The sequence below is a fragment of the Olea europaea genome, chromosome 17 (assembly GCF_002742605.1).
Source record: "Olea europaea var. sylvestris chromosome 17, O_europaea_v1, whole genome shotgun sequence".
Lineage (NCBI taxonomy): Eukaryota > Viridiplantae > Streptophyta > Magnoliopsida > Lamiales > Oleaceae > Olea > Olea europaea.
This window is the reverse complement of record NC_036253.1, coordinates 7,615,959-7,635,658: the sequence shown is the minus strand read 5'-3', so window position 1 is coordinate 7,635,658 and position 19,700 is coordinate 7,615,959. Positions and strand designations below refer to the sequence as shown.

Below are 19,700 nucleotides of genomic sequence, written 5' to 3'. Positions count from 1 at the left end.
TTTGATCCAATAGCATTCCGTTAGATAGGAACATATTTGATAAATACTAATAACTCTTAGATAGAGTATTAGAATGGAAAGATCCATTAGATAATGAACTATTGGTTCTAAGCCATCTCTGAAGATTAATCAACAATTCTCAGTACTTTTCTTGTGTATTCTTAAAACCCAGTGTTTATATGTAGAGGTAGGAGGATCTGTTTGGGAAGTAAGAAGCCCCTTTGACATCTCTTCATCTATAAATAATTCTCGATGTGAAAACACAGAGTCGGGGGCTGATCTTTGAATAGAAAAAGAGCGGATCTACAGGGTCCCAAATGAATTGGCTTATTCAAAAAAGGCCTTGTTCTTTGGAAGATCTATCTCGTGTCTGGTACTGCTTGGTTCCACTCTGGAAGAACTCCAAATCATTCTCTTGAAGCTCATCCTCTTCATCATAAATGATCCACTTGCCCCGAAATGACCCTGGGGAAATCCCAATTGATTGGGCCTTTTGATACAATCAAATAGAAAGCCCCAAGGGCGCCATATTCTAGGAGCCCAAACTATGTGATTGAATAAATCCTCCTCTATCTATTGTGGGTCAAAGGCTTCTTCTCCCTCCTCTTCTTCAAAATTTGATTCGTATTTTTCATAGAGAAATCTCTGATTAAAGATAGAACAAAATCCATTTTGCATCATATCTAAGGAATTCCTCGGTTCAGGCAAAAGAAGCAATGTCACTCGATCATCATCGAACTGACTGCAATCTATTTCTGTCCATAAAGATCCCACCAAAGCGCCTTCTACTTCTAATAGGCCATGAACTAGATCAGAATCGTTCTCAACGAGTCCATAAGAAGTGATCCCATTTTTTTCATCAGGTCCGGGTAGAGACCAAAGATCTTGAGTGACCGATCTGGTAGAACAACTCAAAAGATAAAGAAGTATCGTTAATTTCTTCGTGCTCGTTCCAAGTTCGAAGTACCATTTGGGCAAATAAGAATCCCTTTCGTTACATGATCTCTTCTTTAAATAGATAGATATAAGATCTATGGGACAATTACTTAGGAGTACATTTTGTGCTACAGCCCTTCCTATCTGATAGAAAAGGATCCCATGATCCTGAACCGATCTTACCTGGGAGCGCAAATCCCAAGTTTGTCTATGAAGAGTGGATCTAATTGTATTAGTGTCTATAATTGATTTCTTCTGTGTAATACTAAATGATAGTGCCTCATTGATAAGTGCTATAAGATCTCGTGCATTAGAACCCATGGTTATGGACCCGAATCCATTAGTATGGAACATTTTCTTTCCCAAGTGAAATTCCCTAGTATATGAAAGAGTGAAAAAGTGCTTTTCCTGTTGTGGAATAAGAAGCCTTCATATCTTAATGCACATATTCAATTTATTCAGAGCTATTAGAGCGGGATCCACTTTTTAGGGAATATAAGTCGAAGCAATAACAAGAATATTTATAGTGGAACATCTTCCAGAGAGATGGTTCACTAATAGACCGAGGGATAAGTAATTCGACCCATTCACATCCAGATCATGAATGTTTAGAATCCATATTATGCAAGGAGACATTGCTTTTGCTAATTCGAATTGAAGGGTGATATAAAATTGGTTTATTTTTAACATCATATGCATAGTTAGCACAGTCATCATAGTTAGTAGTTCCAGCTCCATATCAAGGTCACGATCGATATCAGCACTAGCATCAATATCATCACTATCATCACTATCATCAATAAGAAAACCTTTAGGCATGTTATCCAGGAACTTGTTCAGAAATATCGTAATGAAAGGTACATAGTTTGTCGCTAGTTATTTAACCAAATAGGATTGTCCAGTTCCTATAGAACCTATCACTAAAATCTCCCTAGAGGAGGGTAAGGCTAAGAAAGTGAAAAAGGTTTTCCATGAGATGGGAAATGAAAAGTATTACTCCCTCACGAAGTTTTTGAATAAGTGATTGTCTGATAATGAGCAAGGAATACCCATCTTTTTGCTAAATAGGATGTATTGAACTTATAATTTAATAGATACATTTTATGAATGTCAACTAAGTATCGTAAGTAAATTGCTCCCAGTTGTTCAATCATTTGATAACCAGAGTCATTCTTTGATAAATTATCACTATGAGTCAGACTCAATAGAACTTGATCAATCCTTTTTTCTGTCATTAAGGCGGAGAATTGAACCAAGAATTTTCTTTCTTCATCATTAATCAAATCACCGTTCTCGTTTTTTCCTTTTTATATCAATGAATAGATCTCTTTATTTGTATAACTTAGATGCCTCGTATTTCCCTAAATAATGATTCGATTGATGGGATTTGGTATGAGATCGATGAGATTGATATTCAAATATTTCTTTGTAGAACGTATTGATTTGACCCCATAAGCAGGACCAAGCATGTTACCGCCAGAAGTAGAACCCCGTATTTATTCTAGAGAATCTCTTAATTGTTCCAGAGCAACTAGAAAGAGATTCTTTAACCAGAACGAATTCGGTTCAGATGCAGGATACCTATCCAGAAGTTTTCGCAACTCAATCATAAATAATGGAATCATCAAAGATTTGACCTTTTTGAACTATTTCTGTAACTCACTAGAGGCTCGGGAAACAAAAAGAAGATGTGTGTAAATGAGATATCCGGCAACAAGATGGAAAAGGATTGAATAGAGGAACTCTCGAACATTTGGCGATCTCAGATGTGTCGATATCAATTGTGACTCATTATTTCGATGAATCATTTCTTCAGACAGAAGAAGACTATGTAAACACTTACTCGAAATCTCACTTATTAGATTCCATTGTGGAAGACACAATTTTTTCGAAAAAATTCGCCATTATATACCTGATCCATGCATAATATCATGAAAAATGGATACAAATTTTTGACTGGTACTTAGTATCGGCAATATGTCTGAAAAAGTATCTAAAAATATCAAATTTAGATATTTGTACCATGTCGAAGTAAGGAGCCATGTCATATATGTTTGGAATAGATTCCATTTTGAGAGAGTTGAAAAAGCATTATCTCTTCTATACATCTGTCCTTTCTCAACGCATTTCTTTAGACAAAGAATCCATTTTTTCCTCTTTTCGAATGGTAAATATTTCTCAGAACATGGAGTGTGAATCAAACCCATGTTTGAATTGAAATTGAGATATTGATGCAAGTTCTTCCCTTCTGAATCAGATAGATTCATATCTAAAAGAGGTTGACAGTAAGTTTTTTCAAAATTGACTATTTGTCCCTCTATTAGAGGTGTTCCAGAAATGTCTGCGATCGAGTAAATAGTTCTACGAATGAATGGATCGTGTCGACTTGGAAAATGGAAAGATTTGTACAAGTTATATGTTTCGTCACAACTTTGTGGAAAATAGTTAGGTATGAATATGTTAGATACCTATGACTCGATTGGTGAAATAGTATCTCTCCCCCAAAAGCATGTTTTCTTTACCGATGCATAAAGAAACTATTTTGTTGTGAATGAACAAGATATTGAGAATTGTCCATACGTAAAATCATAATTATAGATACGGGCCTTTTCTATAGAAAAAGTGAATCTTGTGTTACAATAGAAGCAGAAGTGATGTGGATTATTCAAGAATCATAGTCGACTTGCTTTATAAAAAGAAGATATTAATGAACTTCAATGAAATGTTTCATGGGATTCAGCCAACTGTCTTGATTGAACAAAAAGGGTGATATCGTTCCTCCATTGATCAAGAATTTCAATTTTTGGGAAGTATCATGATCATCCAATAAGAGCGGTTTCCATTTTTTCAAATGAACAATTTGAAGAACTATTGATTCTAACAACCGATTGCAGAGTTGATCATTCAGACCTTTCAATTCATATATGTAGATCTCGGGCCTACGAATGGGGATATTCCCAAAACTCACACAGAAAAAAGGAAGCGAGCTGGACAAAAAGAAAAGTAGCTTGGACCAAAAAAGAAGTAACTTGGACAAAAAGAAACGAAGTGGCTTAGACAAATCTTTTTTGTCGATAACCTCAGACCAATCAATTGAATAATGATTAATATGTAATTGATCGAACACTACTTTCAAATGACTCTTTTGCTCATAAATGAAATGTTCCAAATGTTTCTGGAAATTTTTGCTCCCAATTGACCATTTGTATCTATATACATCACGATCCCGATTCATGGATTTTTGGGTTTGAGAAATCAAGATAAGAGGATCGAACTGACTCTTTTTCAAATTCGATAAATGTTGGTTGATCGTATATTTCATTATAGTTCTATGATTCAGAGTGTCCTTTCCTATTTGATCTCTTTGAATTCCATATTCGAAGTTGCGATCGAATCGATTCATTAAAAAGAATTGATCCAATACATTTCTTATGGACCCAAAGGTACTATATTGGATTTGAATCAAATTTCGGATCAATCTATGTTATTTAACTACCTCCATTATGTTGTTGCTAGCAAATGTGACTATTTTTGGTTTTGGATCTTCCAAATCATTCCCGCTGGAGATAGGACCCATATTTTATAATCCTTCAAGAAAAAGATTCATTCTCTTCATAAAAAATAGGAGGTAGAACCAATAAAGATTTCTTTTTCGATTCATCCCTAGCCTCATTCAAGAATTATTTTTGATCCAATCCGCAGGAATCAAAAGAAAAGGCAAACCCCTTATGATACACCAGAGCATATGCCATTTCTTGAAATCTCTCTTCAAATTCAAATTGTGGTATAACGTGTATCCTCCCTTGTTTCGATCATGGAATAGATGAAATAAATCAAAAAATGGATTTTTGTTCAAGAATGAAATCTTATTTGAACTGCCCATTCCGGTTCATCCTTCAGAACCTTATCATACCCTGGATTTGATGAAATCGGATGAATTGAGATATTATTTTGTAAATACGTAATTATTTGAATATATTAACCATTTTTTTATTTTTCGATCGCCTTGAAGGGACAAAAGAAATATCTTGTCATTTCTTCAATAGTTTCTAATCTCTAGTGGACCTCTCAGTAGGATTCGAACCCAGAAGAAGTTTTAACCATCTATCAGGGAAAAAAGAATGAACGGATCTTGTAGGATTCCTAAAAATTCTTCGATTTCTTCCAGAAGCAGATCACGTTCCGTGAATAGCCGGAACATTGAGGAATATCTAGAAAGGCATTTTTGGAATCGGTCTGATCCTATCTCTGTTCCTTCCGTTTGAAGAAAGGAAGGGTCACAAATAATCGATCTTTCTTTTAGTTGTTGAATCTCTCTTTGATTGATCAACGTGTGATATTCCTAATCCTCATTACTAATGGAATCTAAATGATCTCTGGATTAATCAGAAGATCCTTTCAGTTGGCTAGAATCCGTTATTTGAACGAAACTAGATCTTGTGGAATCATATTGAATATTTGACGATACATTCCGCAACTTTCTAAAAAACCGATCCTTGTTTACCAACCATATATTGTCTAACCAAATCAAATTCTCTCTCGATACGTTCCTAAAAAAATTTGATTCGTGCGGATTCTTCCCCCAACTAAGGAAGAGATCTTGATGGAATTGCCACATATGAAATCGAGCACAATTTTGCAAAGAAATAGCCCACTTGTTTCTCGAGAAGTGATGGGAAACATGCTCAATATCATTTGATTGAATAGTTGACCCAACCCCTTGTTGTTTGAAGAAACCCTCCACTTCAATTAGTATTTTTTTCACGAAAAGCAGACATGAGATAAGAAATCCAATGTTTCACTAAGATTTCAAATAGGGGTCCCGAATTCAAGTTGATTCTATTTTATCTCTTCCTCAGAGAAAGACGATCAAACAATTCCCAATCATGCTCCTTGCGAATCGAATCATCCATAAAATATATAAAAAGAAACTCCAGATATTTGATATCTTTCTCTTTGAATAAGATCTGAATTCCAACGATGGTTTTATTAGATATCTTTGGATCAAGTTCCTCCACCATCGCGAACCAGTTAGATTCAGGCATGCTACTAAAAGGGAGAACCCAAGTACTCTCTTTCGGATTCAGGAAACAGCTCTTAGAGATCTTTTTTTCCTTTTGGAAGATACAAGAGGAAAACAATCAACTTATTGATATTGGAAGACCCAACGAATTCTTCCAATGTATCATTTCTGGGTCCAATGGAATTCATAGGTATTGGAAGAAGCCCTCTCAAATAGAGATTTTTTCTTTAAACCATATTTCGATTGTTCATACGACATATAAGGACCGCTACTACATAGAGTATTACACCCTTGATCGTGAAATATCGATTGTTTGTTGACCCCTTTGAATTGCATGAAAGTACAATACTCCAAATTCGGGGGTCAAAGAGTTTTAGAAAACGTTCTTGGTGGAAAAAATGTGAATGAAAGATCCCACTAAATTGAATTGGGTCCGTGAATCTAAGAAAGAGTGAGAATTCTTGATCTCTCTCAATTCACAAATCCAGGATTTGAATTGATGCCCTTTCATTGATTCCTCCTAAATTTGCATTGATTTATCCTAAAGATTTCATTTCAATTGGAATTTAGTTATTCACCATATACGAGGATCCTCGCTAAGCATCCATGGCTGAATGGTTAAAGTGGCCAACTCATAATTGGCGAATTCGTAGGTTCAATTCCTACTGGATGCATGCTAATGGGACCCTCCAATAAGTATATTGGTATTGGCTTTGTATCAATGGAATCTCATCATCCATACATAACAAATTGGTTGGTATATTCATATCATAATATATGAACAGTAAGAACTAGCATTCTTGATATGATCCAGGAGTCGAGCTCGACGAAGGCAAGTGCGAGACGAGACCCATTGATAGTCGATGGCAGACCAATGACACGATCAAGGGTAAAGTAAGTGAAACACGCGATGGGATTGCTCGTTCAAGAAACCATTGATGGAACCATGTTTGGGACATAAAATGGAGCAACTTTCATGTTCGGGTCGAAGGCCGAATCAACTTGGATCAATTTGTTATCAAGCGACGAAATCGGAGGCTGAAAATAAGCCTGTGCGGCCGCACAGGTAAAACACCATGCGGCCGCACGATGGCATACCGAAAATAAAAAACACCATTTCCTGTTGAACCATGCGACCACATGGAAATACACCATGCGGCCGCACAAGCCAAAAAATTGGCAAATTTTCTAATTTTGGCCGAATTTCCTAGTTTCGATAGAATTCTTATAAAATCAAATTATTACCATAATTTGATGGGTTTTGGATGTTTTTACTCATTAGTATAAATAGGAGAATACTTTTCATTGTAAGAACTTTTGACTTTTGCTTGAATAATATTATAGAGAGAGAATTTGTTCTTTCAATTTCTTGTTCTTCTTGAACAATCTTGGAACTTATCAAGATTCAATTTCTTGCAGCATTCTAAACAATCAGATTGTGGGTTCTTTTAATTGTAATCAAGGGGTTTTAGTTCTTCGCTAATCTAGCATTTCTTGGTTCAATTCTTGGGGTTCAAGATCCAAAACCGGGTTAGTATTGGCGTTCTTGGGTTTCGCATCAACCTCGTTGTGGGTTTCGTAGTTTCCATTGCTACAGGGTTCGTATCAATTGGTATCAGAGCTTTGGCTCCAATTTAATCAGGTTATATCCTTTGTTTTCTAATTTTTTTTCAATTCCTTGTGTTTTTGTATCCAGAAGGTTTTCTTGATCCTTTGATCCAAAAGTTTCATCAAAAATCTTCAAATTCCGTTTCTGGGCTCAATTTTCGCCCAAATCAGTTTTCATTTTCTTCGTTGGTTTTTTTATTGATTTTTGGATCTAAAAAAAAATTACTGTTCATTCGTACAGTAAAAAAAATAAAATTGTTAAATATTACTGATCCGTTAAATACCAAATTTTATTATTGAATATCGTTTCTAAATTACTTGGACACATTGAATCATTCCATTCCTTCAATTCAAGTTAAGTTTTAAAAGTTTTCTTTGAGTCCTTTGTTACAATTATTAAGTCACATCCAGTTTGGGGAATTCTACACGATATGATTGATTGATTGAGTTCATTGATTGTCCCTAGAAGCAATTGTTGAAAGAACTGAGCGGTAAAAGGTAGAGAGGTGAGCTTAATAGAAGGTAAAAGCCCTTGTGCATTTTTGAGTGACTTTTGGTGAGGCAGTAAAATAAAATTTTTAGTGTTAGGATGTCAGAAAGGGCAGAATCAAACTCAAGCTGACAAGTCAATAATAACAATGCATCGAAAGATTTGGTGCAGAGGTTTGAGAGGGCGTTTGGAGATGTGAGAGATAGGTTGGAGAAGCAGGAGGCTTGGATGAATAGATTAGATACATCGGTGGCTAACCTTAGTTGGGGGCATCGAGTGGATGTATCCAATGCTAGAGGACCGGATAGATGGGAGCCTAGGAGGGAAAGCCGAGAGGAGTATAGATATGGGAGTGACATGGGTGAAGATGAATTTTACGGTGTTGAGATGAGAAGGATGAGGAATAGAGGCGATAGGTTCAACAGACGGGGTCAGAATGATCGCGGGGAGGAGTTGGATGGAAACTTGGGAAATATAAAAATGACAGTTCCTTCATTCAAAGGAAGGAGTGATCCCGAGGCATACCTAGAGTAGGAAATGAAGGTTGAAATGATCTTCGAGTGTTATAACTACTCGGAGGAGAAAAATGTGAAGTTGACAGTTTTGGAGTTCAGTGACTATGCAATTTCATGGTGGGATCAAGTGATTACTTCACAACGTAGGAGTAGGGGAAGACCAATCAGCACTTGGGAGGAATTGAAGTCATTGATGAGAAAGAGGTTTGTTCCTAGCCACTATTACCGAGAGATCCATCAAAAACTGCAAGGTCTATATCAAGGGTCGAAAAGTATAGAGGACTATCATAAGGAGATGGAAGCACTCATGATTAGGGCCGATGTGGTGGAGGATCGGGAGGCTACCATGGCACGATTCTTGAATGGGTTGAATAGGGAAATTGCCAATGTAGTGGAGTTGCAACATTATGTGGAGTTGGAAGACATGTTGCATGTGTCTATGAAGGTAGAGAGACAACTGAAAAGGAAAGGGGCAGCTAGGCAGCCGTTAGGAACTTTGAGTGTTAATCCATCTTGGAAGCCAGGGTGAAACAACAACAACAAAGGTGATAAAGCTGTACCTAAAGGTAGGAATGAGTGGCAGAAAGGGAAAGAAGAAAGTGCTAGCAAAACAGCACCCAAAATAGATTCACAACCATTAAGGAATCGAGACATCAAGTGTTTTAGATGCTTGGGGTCAGGGTACATTGCTTCTCAATGCCCAAATAAACGGGTAATGGTGTTGTTGGATAATGGAGAGGTGGTGAGTGAAAGAGAAGGAGAGTTCGAGGACATGCCTGCATTGGAGGACGTTGAAGAAGAAGAAAAATTGGAGTTTGCTGTTGGGGAATCGTTGATGTCAAGGAGAGCTCTTAACACTCAAGTCAAAGTGGATGATTTGGAGCAGCAGCGAGAAAATATATTCCACACATGTTGTTACGTCAACGATAAGGTATGTAGTATGATTATTGACGGTGGAATTTGCATGAATGTAGCTAGCACAACTTTAGTTGAGAAATTAGGACTAGCATTGTTAAGATACCCTAGTCCTTATAAGTTGTAATGGTTGAATGAAAGTGGGGAAGTTAGGGTGAATGGAAGAGTTTTAATTAATTTCTCAATTGCGAGTTATAGTGACAAAGTAGTATGTGATGTGGTGCCTATACATGTGGGTCATAGCTTGTTAGGAAGACCATGGTAATATGATAGAAGGGTCACACATGATGGATATAGGAATCGTTATAGCTTTGTCAAGGATGGGAAGGCTATTACTCTTGCGCCATTAACACCGGTACAAGTGTATGGAGATCAAATCAAGCTGAAAAATGAGGAAGACTAGAGAATAAGAGAGTCAGGAAAAAGGAGAGGCAATAGTGAAACCATCAATAAGAGAGAAAATAGTGAGGTGGCGGAGAGTGGAGAAAAGAGAGAGAAGCCACATGAGCGAAGAGAAAATGAGTCAGTTGAGAGGAGAGAAAAAGAGCCAGCTGAGCAGAGAGAAAAGCCAAAGGTCAACTTCTATGCAAAAGAGAGTGAGTTGAAAAAGGTTATGAGCGATAGTAGGCAAATGATGTTGTTAGTGTATAAGGAATCCCTCCTCAATTTTGAGGATTCTAACACATCCCTCCCTAGTTTGGTTAAGTCTTTATTGTAGGAGTTCGACGATGTGTTTCCTAAAGAGATGCCAAGTGGATTGCCACCGATCAGAGGTATCGAGCACCAGATTGACTTTGTACCCGGAGCTATCATACCGAATCAACCAGCTTACCGAAGCAATCCCGAGGAGACGAAGGAGCATCGAAAGCAAGTGGAGGAGTTGATGAGCAAAGGTTATGTCAAGGAGAGCATGAGTCTATGTACTGTACCTGTTTTGCTGGTGCCTAAGAAGGACGGGACTTGGAGAATGTGCATGGATTGTGTGCTATCAACAATATCACGGTAAAGTATCGTCACCCAATACCTAGGCTAGATGATATGCTCGATGAGTTGCATGGTGCTTGTGTTTTTAGTAAGATTGATCTTAAGAGTGGGTATCATCAAATTTGCATGCGGGAGGGTGATGAATGGAAAACGGCGTTTAAGACTTAGTATGGATTGTATGAATGGTTAGTTATGCAGTTTGGACTTACTAATGCACCGAGCACTGTTATGCGTTTAATGAACCATGTTTTGCATACTTTTATTTGGAATTTGTTGTAGTTTATTTTGATGACATCTTAATCTATAGCAAAAACCTAGATTAGCATTTAGAGCATTTAAATTGTGTGCTTGTTGTGTTCCGAAAGGAACAACTGTATGCTAATTTCAAAAAGTGCACATTTTGCATGGATAGAGTTGTTTTCCTAGGATTTATGGTTAGTGCTAACAGGGTGGAAGTCGATGAAGAAAAGATAAAAGCTATAAAAGAATGGCCAACACCTAAGATTATAACTGAAGTTAGGAGTTTTCATGGATTGGCTAGTTTTTATAGGCGATTTGTAAGAGATTTTAGCACCATCACCATACCGTTGACTGAAATAGTAAAGAATAGTGTAGGTTTCCATTGGGGAGAATCTCAAGAAATTGCATTTAACACAATTAAGGATAAGCTATGTAAAGCACCTGTTTTGGCATTACCAAATTTTGATAAAACATTCGAGATTGAGTGTGATGCATCAGGAATAGGTATAGGAGCAGTGTTAATGCAGGAAAGGAGACCTATTGCTTACTTTAGCGAAAAGTTGAGTGGGACAGCATTAAATTATCCGACATATGACAAGGAGCTGTATTCACTTGTTCGAGCATTGGAGCCTTGGCAGCACTACTTATGGCCAAAGGAATTCGTGATACACACCGATCATGAATCTTTAAAGCATTTGCGAGGTCAAGGTAAGTTGAACAAAAGACATGCGAGATGGATGGAGTTTATCCAGACATTTCCCTACGTCATCAAGTACAAACAAGGTAACGAAAATATAGTTGCTGATGCGTTATCTCGATGGTACGTGCTTTTAAATTCATTAAGTACTAAATTACTTGGTTTTGAACATATTAAGGGCATGTATGAATCTGATTGTGATTTTTCTAGTATTTATGCTTCATGTGACAAAGGTGCATTTGATAAATTCTATAGGCATGAAGGATATTTGTTTAGGGAAGATAAGTTGTGCATTCCTAATTGTTCTTTGCATGAATTATTGGTAAGGGAAGCACATGGGGGTGGTTTAATGGGACATTTCGGGGTTCAAAAGACTTTAGACATGTTAGGGGAATATTTTTATTGGCCTAAAATGCGACATGACATAGAACAAGTATGTGGAAAGTGCATAACTTGTAAAAAGGCTAAGTATAAGGTTCAACCCATGGTTTGTATACTTCTTTGCCTGTACCTAGTGAACCTTGGGTAGACATATCTATGGACTTTGTATTAGGTTTGCCTAGGACAAAAAGGGGTCGGGATTCAATATTTGTAGTGGTCGATAGGTTTAGTAAGATGGCGCACTTCATACCATGTCATAAAACTAACTATGCTACTAATATTGCAGACTTATTCTTTAGGCAAATAGTATGTTTGCATGGAGTACCTAAAAGTATAGTGTCTGATAGGGACGTGAAGTTTTTGAGTCATTTTTGGCGTGTTCTGAACTAAGTTATTATTTTCTACAACTTGTCACCCACAAATAGATGGACAAATTGAGGTAATAAATCGAACTATGACTCAACTACTTAGGACAGTGATCAATAAAAATTTGAAATCATGGGAAGGGTGTTTACCGTTTATAGAGTTTGCATATAATCGAGCTACACGTTCTACTACTTCGTTTTCTCCTTTTGAAATTGTTTATGGTTTTAATCTACTAACACCTATGGATTTAATGTCTCTGCCTGTTCCAGAATAGAGGAAGTCAAAATTGTAACCACGAGACGATGGACCGTTTCAAATCATCGAGTGGATCAATGGCAATGCATACAAAGTGGATTTACCTGGTGAATATAATGTTTCAACTACTTTTAATATATCTGATCTCTCTCTGTTTGATACAGGTTCAGATTCGAGGATGAATCCTTTTGAAGAAGGAGGGGATGATATGATCCAGGAGTCAAGCTCGATGAAGGCAAGTGCGAGACGAGACCCGTTGATAGTCGATGGCGGACCAATGACGCGATCAAGGGCAAAGCAAGTGAAATAAGTGATGGGATTGCTCGTTCAAGAAGCCATTGATGGAACCATGTTCGGGACTCAAAACGGAGCAACTTTCATGTTCGGGTCGAAGGCCGAATCAACTTGGATCAATTTGTTATCAAGCGAAAAAATCGGAGCCTAAAAACAAGCCTGTGCGGCTACATAGGGAAAACACCATGCGGCCGCACGGTAGCATACCGAAAATCAAAACACCATTTCTTGTTGAACCATGCGGCCGTACAAGCCAAAAAATTGGCGAATTTTCTAATTTTGGCCAAATTTCCTAGTTTCGATAGAATTCTTATGAAATCAAATTATTACCATAATTTGATGGGTTTTGGATGTTTTTACTCATTAGTATAAATAGAAGAATACTTTTCATTGTAAGAACTTTTGACTTTTGCTTGAATAATATTATAGAGAGAGAATTTGTTCTTTCAATTTCTTGTTCTACTTGACCAATCTTGGAACTTATCAAGATTCAATTTCTTGTGGTGTTCTAAACAATCAGATTGTGGGTTCTTTTAATTGTAATCAAGAGGTTTTAGGTTCTTCACTAATCTAGGGTTTCTTGGTTCAATTCTTGGGGTTCAAGATCCAAAACCGAGTTTGTATTGACGTTTTTGGGTTTTGCATCAATCTCGTTGTGGGTTTCGTAGTTTCCATTGCTACGGGGTTCGCATCAATTCTTCTTGAGACTAGAATTCATAGGGAAGAAAATATATTTATGGATGGAATTAAATATGCAGTATTTATAGACAAAAGTATTCAGTTGTTGGGGAAAAATCAATATACTTTTAATGTCGAATCAGGATCAACTAGGATAGAAATAAAGCATAGGGTCGAACTCTTCTTTGGTGTCAAGGTAATAGCTATGAATAGTCATCGACTTCCGTGAAAGGGTCGAAGAATGGGACCTATTATGGGACATACAATGCATTACGGACGTATGATCATTACGCTTCAACTGGGTTATTCTATTCTACCTCTTAGAAAGAAAAGAACTTAAATCAAAATACTTAATAGCATAGCGATACATTTATACAAAACTTCTACCCCGAGCACACGCAATGGAACCGCAGACAGTCAAGTGAAATCCATTCCACAAAATAATTTGATCTTTGGATAGCATCATTGTGGTAAAGGTCGTAATGCTAGAGGAATCATTCCTGCAAGGCATAGAGGGGGAGGTCATAAGCGTGTATACCGTAAAATCGATTTTCAATGGAATGAAAAAGACATATATGGTAGAATCGTAGCCACAGCATACAACCCTAATCGAAATGCATACATTTGTCTCATATACTATGGGGATGTTAAGAAGAGATATATTTTACATCCCAAAGGGGCTATTATTGGTGATACCATTATTTCTGGTGCAGAATTTCCTATAAAAATGGGAAATGCCCTATCTTTGATTGTTGTTTGAACTATTGATTTACGTAATTGGAATTAACAAATTAGGTTTACAACGAAACCTAGAAATCGATCACTGATCCAATTTGAGTACCTCTACAGGATAGTCCTCAACCGAAAACTGAAAAGTAACGGCCGCAAGTGATTGAGTTTAGTAGTTCCTCATATAAAATTATTGACTATAGAGATATAGTAATATGGAAAAGATAAAATTGTTTCAAGCACCGATAGAACCGAAAGCGCCCTTTCTTTCAAACTTTCAAAGAGAGAAGGATGGGTTATTCACATTTCATTGGATGGTTAGAGATGAATTGAAAGCTAAGCAGTGGGAATTCTAAAGATTCCCTAGGGAAAAAATAGAGATGTCTCCTACGTTACCCATAATATGTGGAAGTATCGATGTAATTTTATAGAGTCATTCGATCTGAATGCTACATGAAGAACATGAGCCAGATGGTGAAACGTGAAGACCTAGGATGTAAAAGATCATACCATGAGTGATTCAGCATATTTGGAATCATATAGATATCCACCCATGTGGTACTTCATTGTAAGATATATAAAAGATCCATCTGTATAGATATCATCATCTACATCTAGAAAGCCATATGCTTTGGAAGAAGCTTGTACAGTTTGGGAAGGGGTTTTGATTGATCAAAAAGAAGAATCTACTTCAACCGATATGCCTTTAGGCACAGCCATACATAACATAGAAATCTCACTTGGAAATGGTGAACAATTAGTTAGAGCATCGGGTGCTATAGCGAAACTAATTGCGAAAGAGGAGAAATCGGTTACATTAAAATTACCTTTTGGAAAGGTCCGTTTGATATCCGAAAACTGCTCAGAAATAGTCAGACAAGTGGGAAATGTTGGGACGAACCAGAAAAGTTTGGGTAGAGCCAGATCTAAGCGTTGGCTAGGTAAGCGTCCTATAGTAAGAGGAGTAGTTATGAACCCTGTAGACCATCCCCATGGGAGTGGTGAAGGGAAAGCCCCAATTGGTAGAACAAAAAAAAACCCACAACCCCTTGGGGTTGTCCTACACTTGGAAGCAGAAGTAGAAAAATGAATAAATATAGTGATAATTTGATTCTTCATCGCCGTAGTAAATAGGCGAGAAAATAGAATTTCTTTCTTCGTCTTTACAAAAAAAAGGATGAAGTTAAGGCACGTTCACTAAAAAAATCCTTTTGTAGTCAATCATTTATTAAGAAAAATTGATAAGCTTAATAAAAAAGCAGAAAAAGAAATAATAGAAACTTGGTCCCGGACATCTACCATTATACCCACAATGATTGGCCCTACAATTGCTATTCATGATGGTAAGGAACATTTGCCTATTTATATAACAGATCAGATGGTAGGACACAAATTAGGAGAATTTTTACCTACTTTAAACCCTATGCAAAAGAAGAAAAAAATAGAAGTATATGCTTTCGATCGACATATATCTCTATCGGCTAACAAAGCAAGAAGAGTAATTGATCAAATTCGTGGATGCTCCTATGAGGAAATGCTTATGATACTAGAACTCATGCCCTATAGAGCATGTTATCCCATTTTTAAATTTGTTTACTCTGTAGCAGCAAATGCTAGTTACAATATGGGTTCCAATGATGCCAATTTAGTCATTAGTAAGGCCGAAGTTAATGAGGGTACTACTGTGAAGAAATTTAAACCTTGAGCTCGAGGATGTAGTTATTTGATAAAAAGACCTACCTATCATATAACTATTGGAGTGAAAGATATATCTTAACATGATGAATATGGACAGATATATTCATTAAAAAAACCTTGATGGAAAAATAAGTATACAACTATGGTATATCATGATATGTATAGTATTGGGAGAGTATGGGACAAAACATAAATCCACTTGGTTTCAAACTTTGTACAACCCAAGGTTGTCATTTCCTTTGGTTTGAACAACCAAAAAATTATTCTGAGGGATCAAAAAATAAGAGATTTTATAAAAAATTATATACAAAAGAATATGAGAATATCCTCCGCCGTCGAGGGAATTGTACGTTTAGAAATTTAAAAAAGAATTGATTTGATCCAGGTCATAATCTTTATGGGATTCCCAAAGTTATTAATAGAAAATATCCTGATCCAAGAATTATAGAGTAATCTAGAAAAAGAATTTAATTATGTGAACCAAAAACTTAACGTTGCTATAACAAGAATTGCAAAACCTTATGGAAACCCTAATATTCTTGCAGAATTTATAGCCGAACAATTAAAGATTATAGTTTCATTTTGAAAAGCAATGAAAAAAGCTATTGAATTAACTGAACAAGCAGATACAAAAGGAATTCAAGTACAAATTGCACAACGTATCGATGGAAAAGAAATTGCACGTGTCGAATGGATCAGAGAAGGTAGGGTTCCCCTACAAACTATTCGAGCTAAAATTGATTATTGTTCTTATACAGTTTGGTTCCCCTACAAACTATTCGAGCTAAAATTGATTATTGTTCTTATACAGTTTGAACTATCTATGGGGTCTTGGGTATCAAAATTTGGATATTTATAGACGAAGAATAAGAAACATTTACTTGTCTTTCCCTTCTATCCATTGATAGAAAAAAAATGGAAACTCATTCATTCTTTTTTTGGTTAATGAAAATGAGAAATTCTAATTCTTAATTCTATAGGGTTGAATAAAAATTCAATTGACCATTTGATATAATTTCTATGCTTAGTGTGTGACTCGTTGGTTTTTTAGGGTTAGGATTAAAAAAGGACCAGCCCCATAGTATGAACTAATAACCAACTCATCACTTCATATTATCTGGTTATAAAGAACCAATCAAGATATGATAAATCAGTCATATCTTTGTAGCAAGTAAAAACTTTTTTTGTATAAACTTTAATTAGAAGTTGTAAAACAAAATGAAAGAAGTAAAGGTGTGGATAAATGGAAGGATGAGAGAAAGAGAGAGAAAGAATATCAATGATGTAGGATTCCAATATGTAAGATCTACGAGTCATCTCATAAAAGACAATGTAATAAAGCATCAATACTAATAGATTCATCCATAATTAAATATTAAATGAATCAAGAAAAAAATATAGAGCTTGAAGCCAATAAAGACTAAGAAGATTGACTCAGGAACAAATTGGATTATGAGCTCCATTGTAGAATTCGGACCTAATCATTAAGCACGAAGCGATGAGAACGATGGAACTTGTGCATGTAAAAGATTTTATTGAAAAAATAAATCTTAATGATTCACTAGTCGGGGTGGCGAAATGAATCGAAGATTAATTCATCTATTGAGAGAAGTCACAAATGAGAACTACAAATGAAATAGAGATTGAAAGAGAAAATATTCGCCTGCAAAAACTTTTTTTTTTTTAGTTGCTAAACTTGGATGAGAAGAAACTTACAAAAAATGTTAATCATTTCAATTAAATGCTTTTAATCCTTTTATTTGTGAGGAGCTGGATGAGAAGAAACTCTCACATCCGGTTCTGTAGTAGAGATGGAATTGTGAAACAACTATCAACTATAACCCCAAAAGAACTGGATTCCGTAAACAACATAGAGGAAGAATGAAGGAATATCTTATCGAGGTAATCATATTTGTTTCGGTAAATATGCTCTTCAAGCACTTGAACCTACTTGGATCACATCTAGACAAATCGAAGCAGGTTGACAAGCAATGATAGAAATGTACGCCGTGGTGGAAAAATATGGGTCCGTATATTTCCAGACAAATCGATTACAGTAAGCTCGCTGAAACACGTATGGGTTCGGGAAAGGGATCCCCTAAATATTGGGTAGCTATTGTTAAACTAGGTCGAATACTATACGAAATGGGTGGAGTAATTGAAAATATAGCTAGAAGGGCTATTTCAATAGTAGCATCCAAAATGCCTATACGAACTCAATTCATTATTTCAGGATAAAAATGTAAAACCAACAGAAATGAATCTTGTGGATGAAAGAATCTTTTTTTGGACAAAAAATGTTCCTTTTTTTCTTCATCCTTTGCATTGGAAGAATAGACTAAAAAATTGATATGATTCAACCTCAGACCCATTTAAATGTAGCAGATAACAGCCGGGCTCGATAATTGATGTGTATTCGAATCATAGGAGCTAACAATCGTCGATATGCTCATATTGGTGAAGTTATTGTTCCTGTGATCAAATAAACAGTACCAAATATGCCCCTAGAAAAATCAAAAGTTGTTAGAGCTGTAGTTGTTCATACCTGTAAAGAACTTAAACGTGACAGTTGTATGATAATATGATATGATGACAATGCTGCAGTTGTGATTGATCAAGAATGAAATCCAAAAGGAACTAGAATTTTTGGTGCGATCCCGCAGGAATTGAGACAATTAAATTTTACTAAAATAGTTTCATTAGCTCCCGAGGTATTATAAAATGAGATCACACTGATATGTTTATAGTGGGTATTTGAAAGAAATATATTAAGAACTAGATTAATTAGTAGATTGTGTCTCACGTATATACCTTTAATAATTCATATTCATCAAACAAATTAAGTAAAAAAAAAAAAAAAAGAACGTGTTGATTATATCCAACTTTGGGGCACCCATAATTTTAGTTCACGATGGGTAGGGACACTATCGCTGAGATAATAACCTCTATTTGAAATGCTGATATGGATAGAAAAAGAGTGGTTCGCATCGCATCTACTAATATTAACGAAAATATTGTGAAAATACTTTTATGAGAAGGTTTTATTGAAAACGTTAGAAAAATCGAGAAAAAAACAAATCTTTTTTGGTTTTAAACCTGCGGCATAGAAGGAATAGGAAAAGACTACAGAAATTTTTTAAATTTAAAACAAATCCAACGTCTTGGTCTACGAATCTATTCTAACTCTCAAAGAATTCCTAGAATTTTAGGTGGGATGGGGATTGTAATTCTTTCTACTTCTCGAGGTACAGTGACAGATCGAGAGGCTCGACTCGAAGGAATCAGCGGAGAAATTTTGTGTTATATATGGTAATCCTTTTAATATCCAAATTGGTTCCAAAACTTCTTCCTATTTCTAAAAAAAAGAAAAGGGATGAGTTATCTTTTATCATTCCTCTTCCATTAGTTGATACTTCAAGGAGGCTTTACTTGGAATGAAAGAACAAATATGGATTCATGAAGGTTTAATTACTGAATCGTTTCCCAATGGTATGTTCCAGGTTCGGTTAGATAATGAAGATCTGATCCTAGGTTATGTTTCAAGAAAGATCCGACGTAGTTTTATACAGATACTGCAATGAGATAGAGTCAAAATTGAAGTAAGTCATTATGATTCAACCATAGGACGTATAATTTATCAACTCCGCAACAAGGATTGGAAGGATTAGGTAGTTTTTATTCAATCTGATACGAGACGAAAAATTGCAAGAAACTTATTTTCTTCCAAGAAGTAGACTCACTAAAGGACTGGGTGTAAAAATAAGTAATCTGTTTTGACATGAAATGGATATATCCATATATCTTTGACTCATATTTATGAGATGATAAAATATTGCAAAAGCTATACCGAGAATTGGTTCACGTAGAAATGGACGCATTGGTTCATGTAAG

General features: G+C 36.0%; 1 protein-coding gene and 1 non-coding gene across 2 annotated transcripts; both read left to right on the top strand.

Annotated features, from left to right (window-relative positions):
- The first annotated feature begins 6,559 nt into the window (after positions 1 to 6,559).
- Positions 6,560 to 6,633, top strand: TRNAM-CAU. The gene has a single exon. It is a non-coding gene; the product is annotated as a tRNA-Met (tRNA).
- A 5-nt stretch (positions 6,634 to 6,638) lies between these two features.
- On the top strand, positions 6,639 to 14,142 carry LOC111365597 (50S ribosomal protein L2, chloroplastic-like). Its single transcript, XM_022986144.1, has 3 exons — positions 6,639 to 6,716; positions 12,425 to 12,517; positions 13,843 to 14,142. Exons 1-3 carry the CDS (start codon positions 6,639 to 6,641, stop codon positions 14,140 to 14,142), a joined length of 471 nt encoding a protein of 156 aa, XP_022841912.1.
- Positions 14,143 to 19,700: the final 5,558 nt, after the last annotated feature.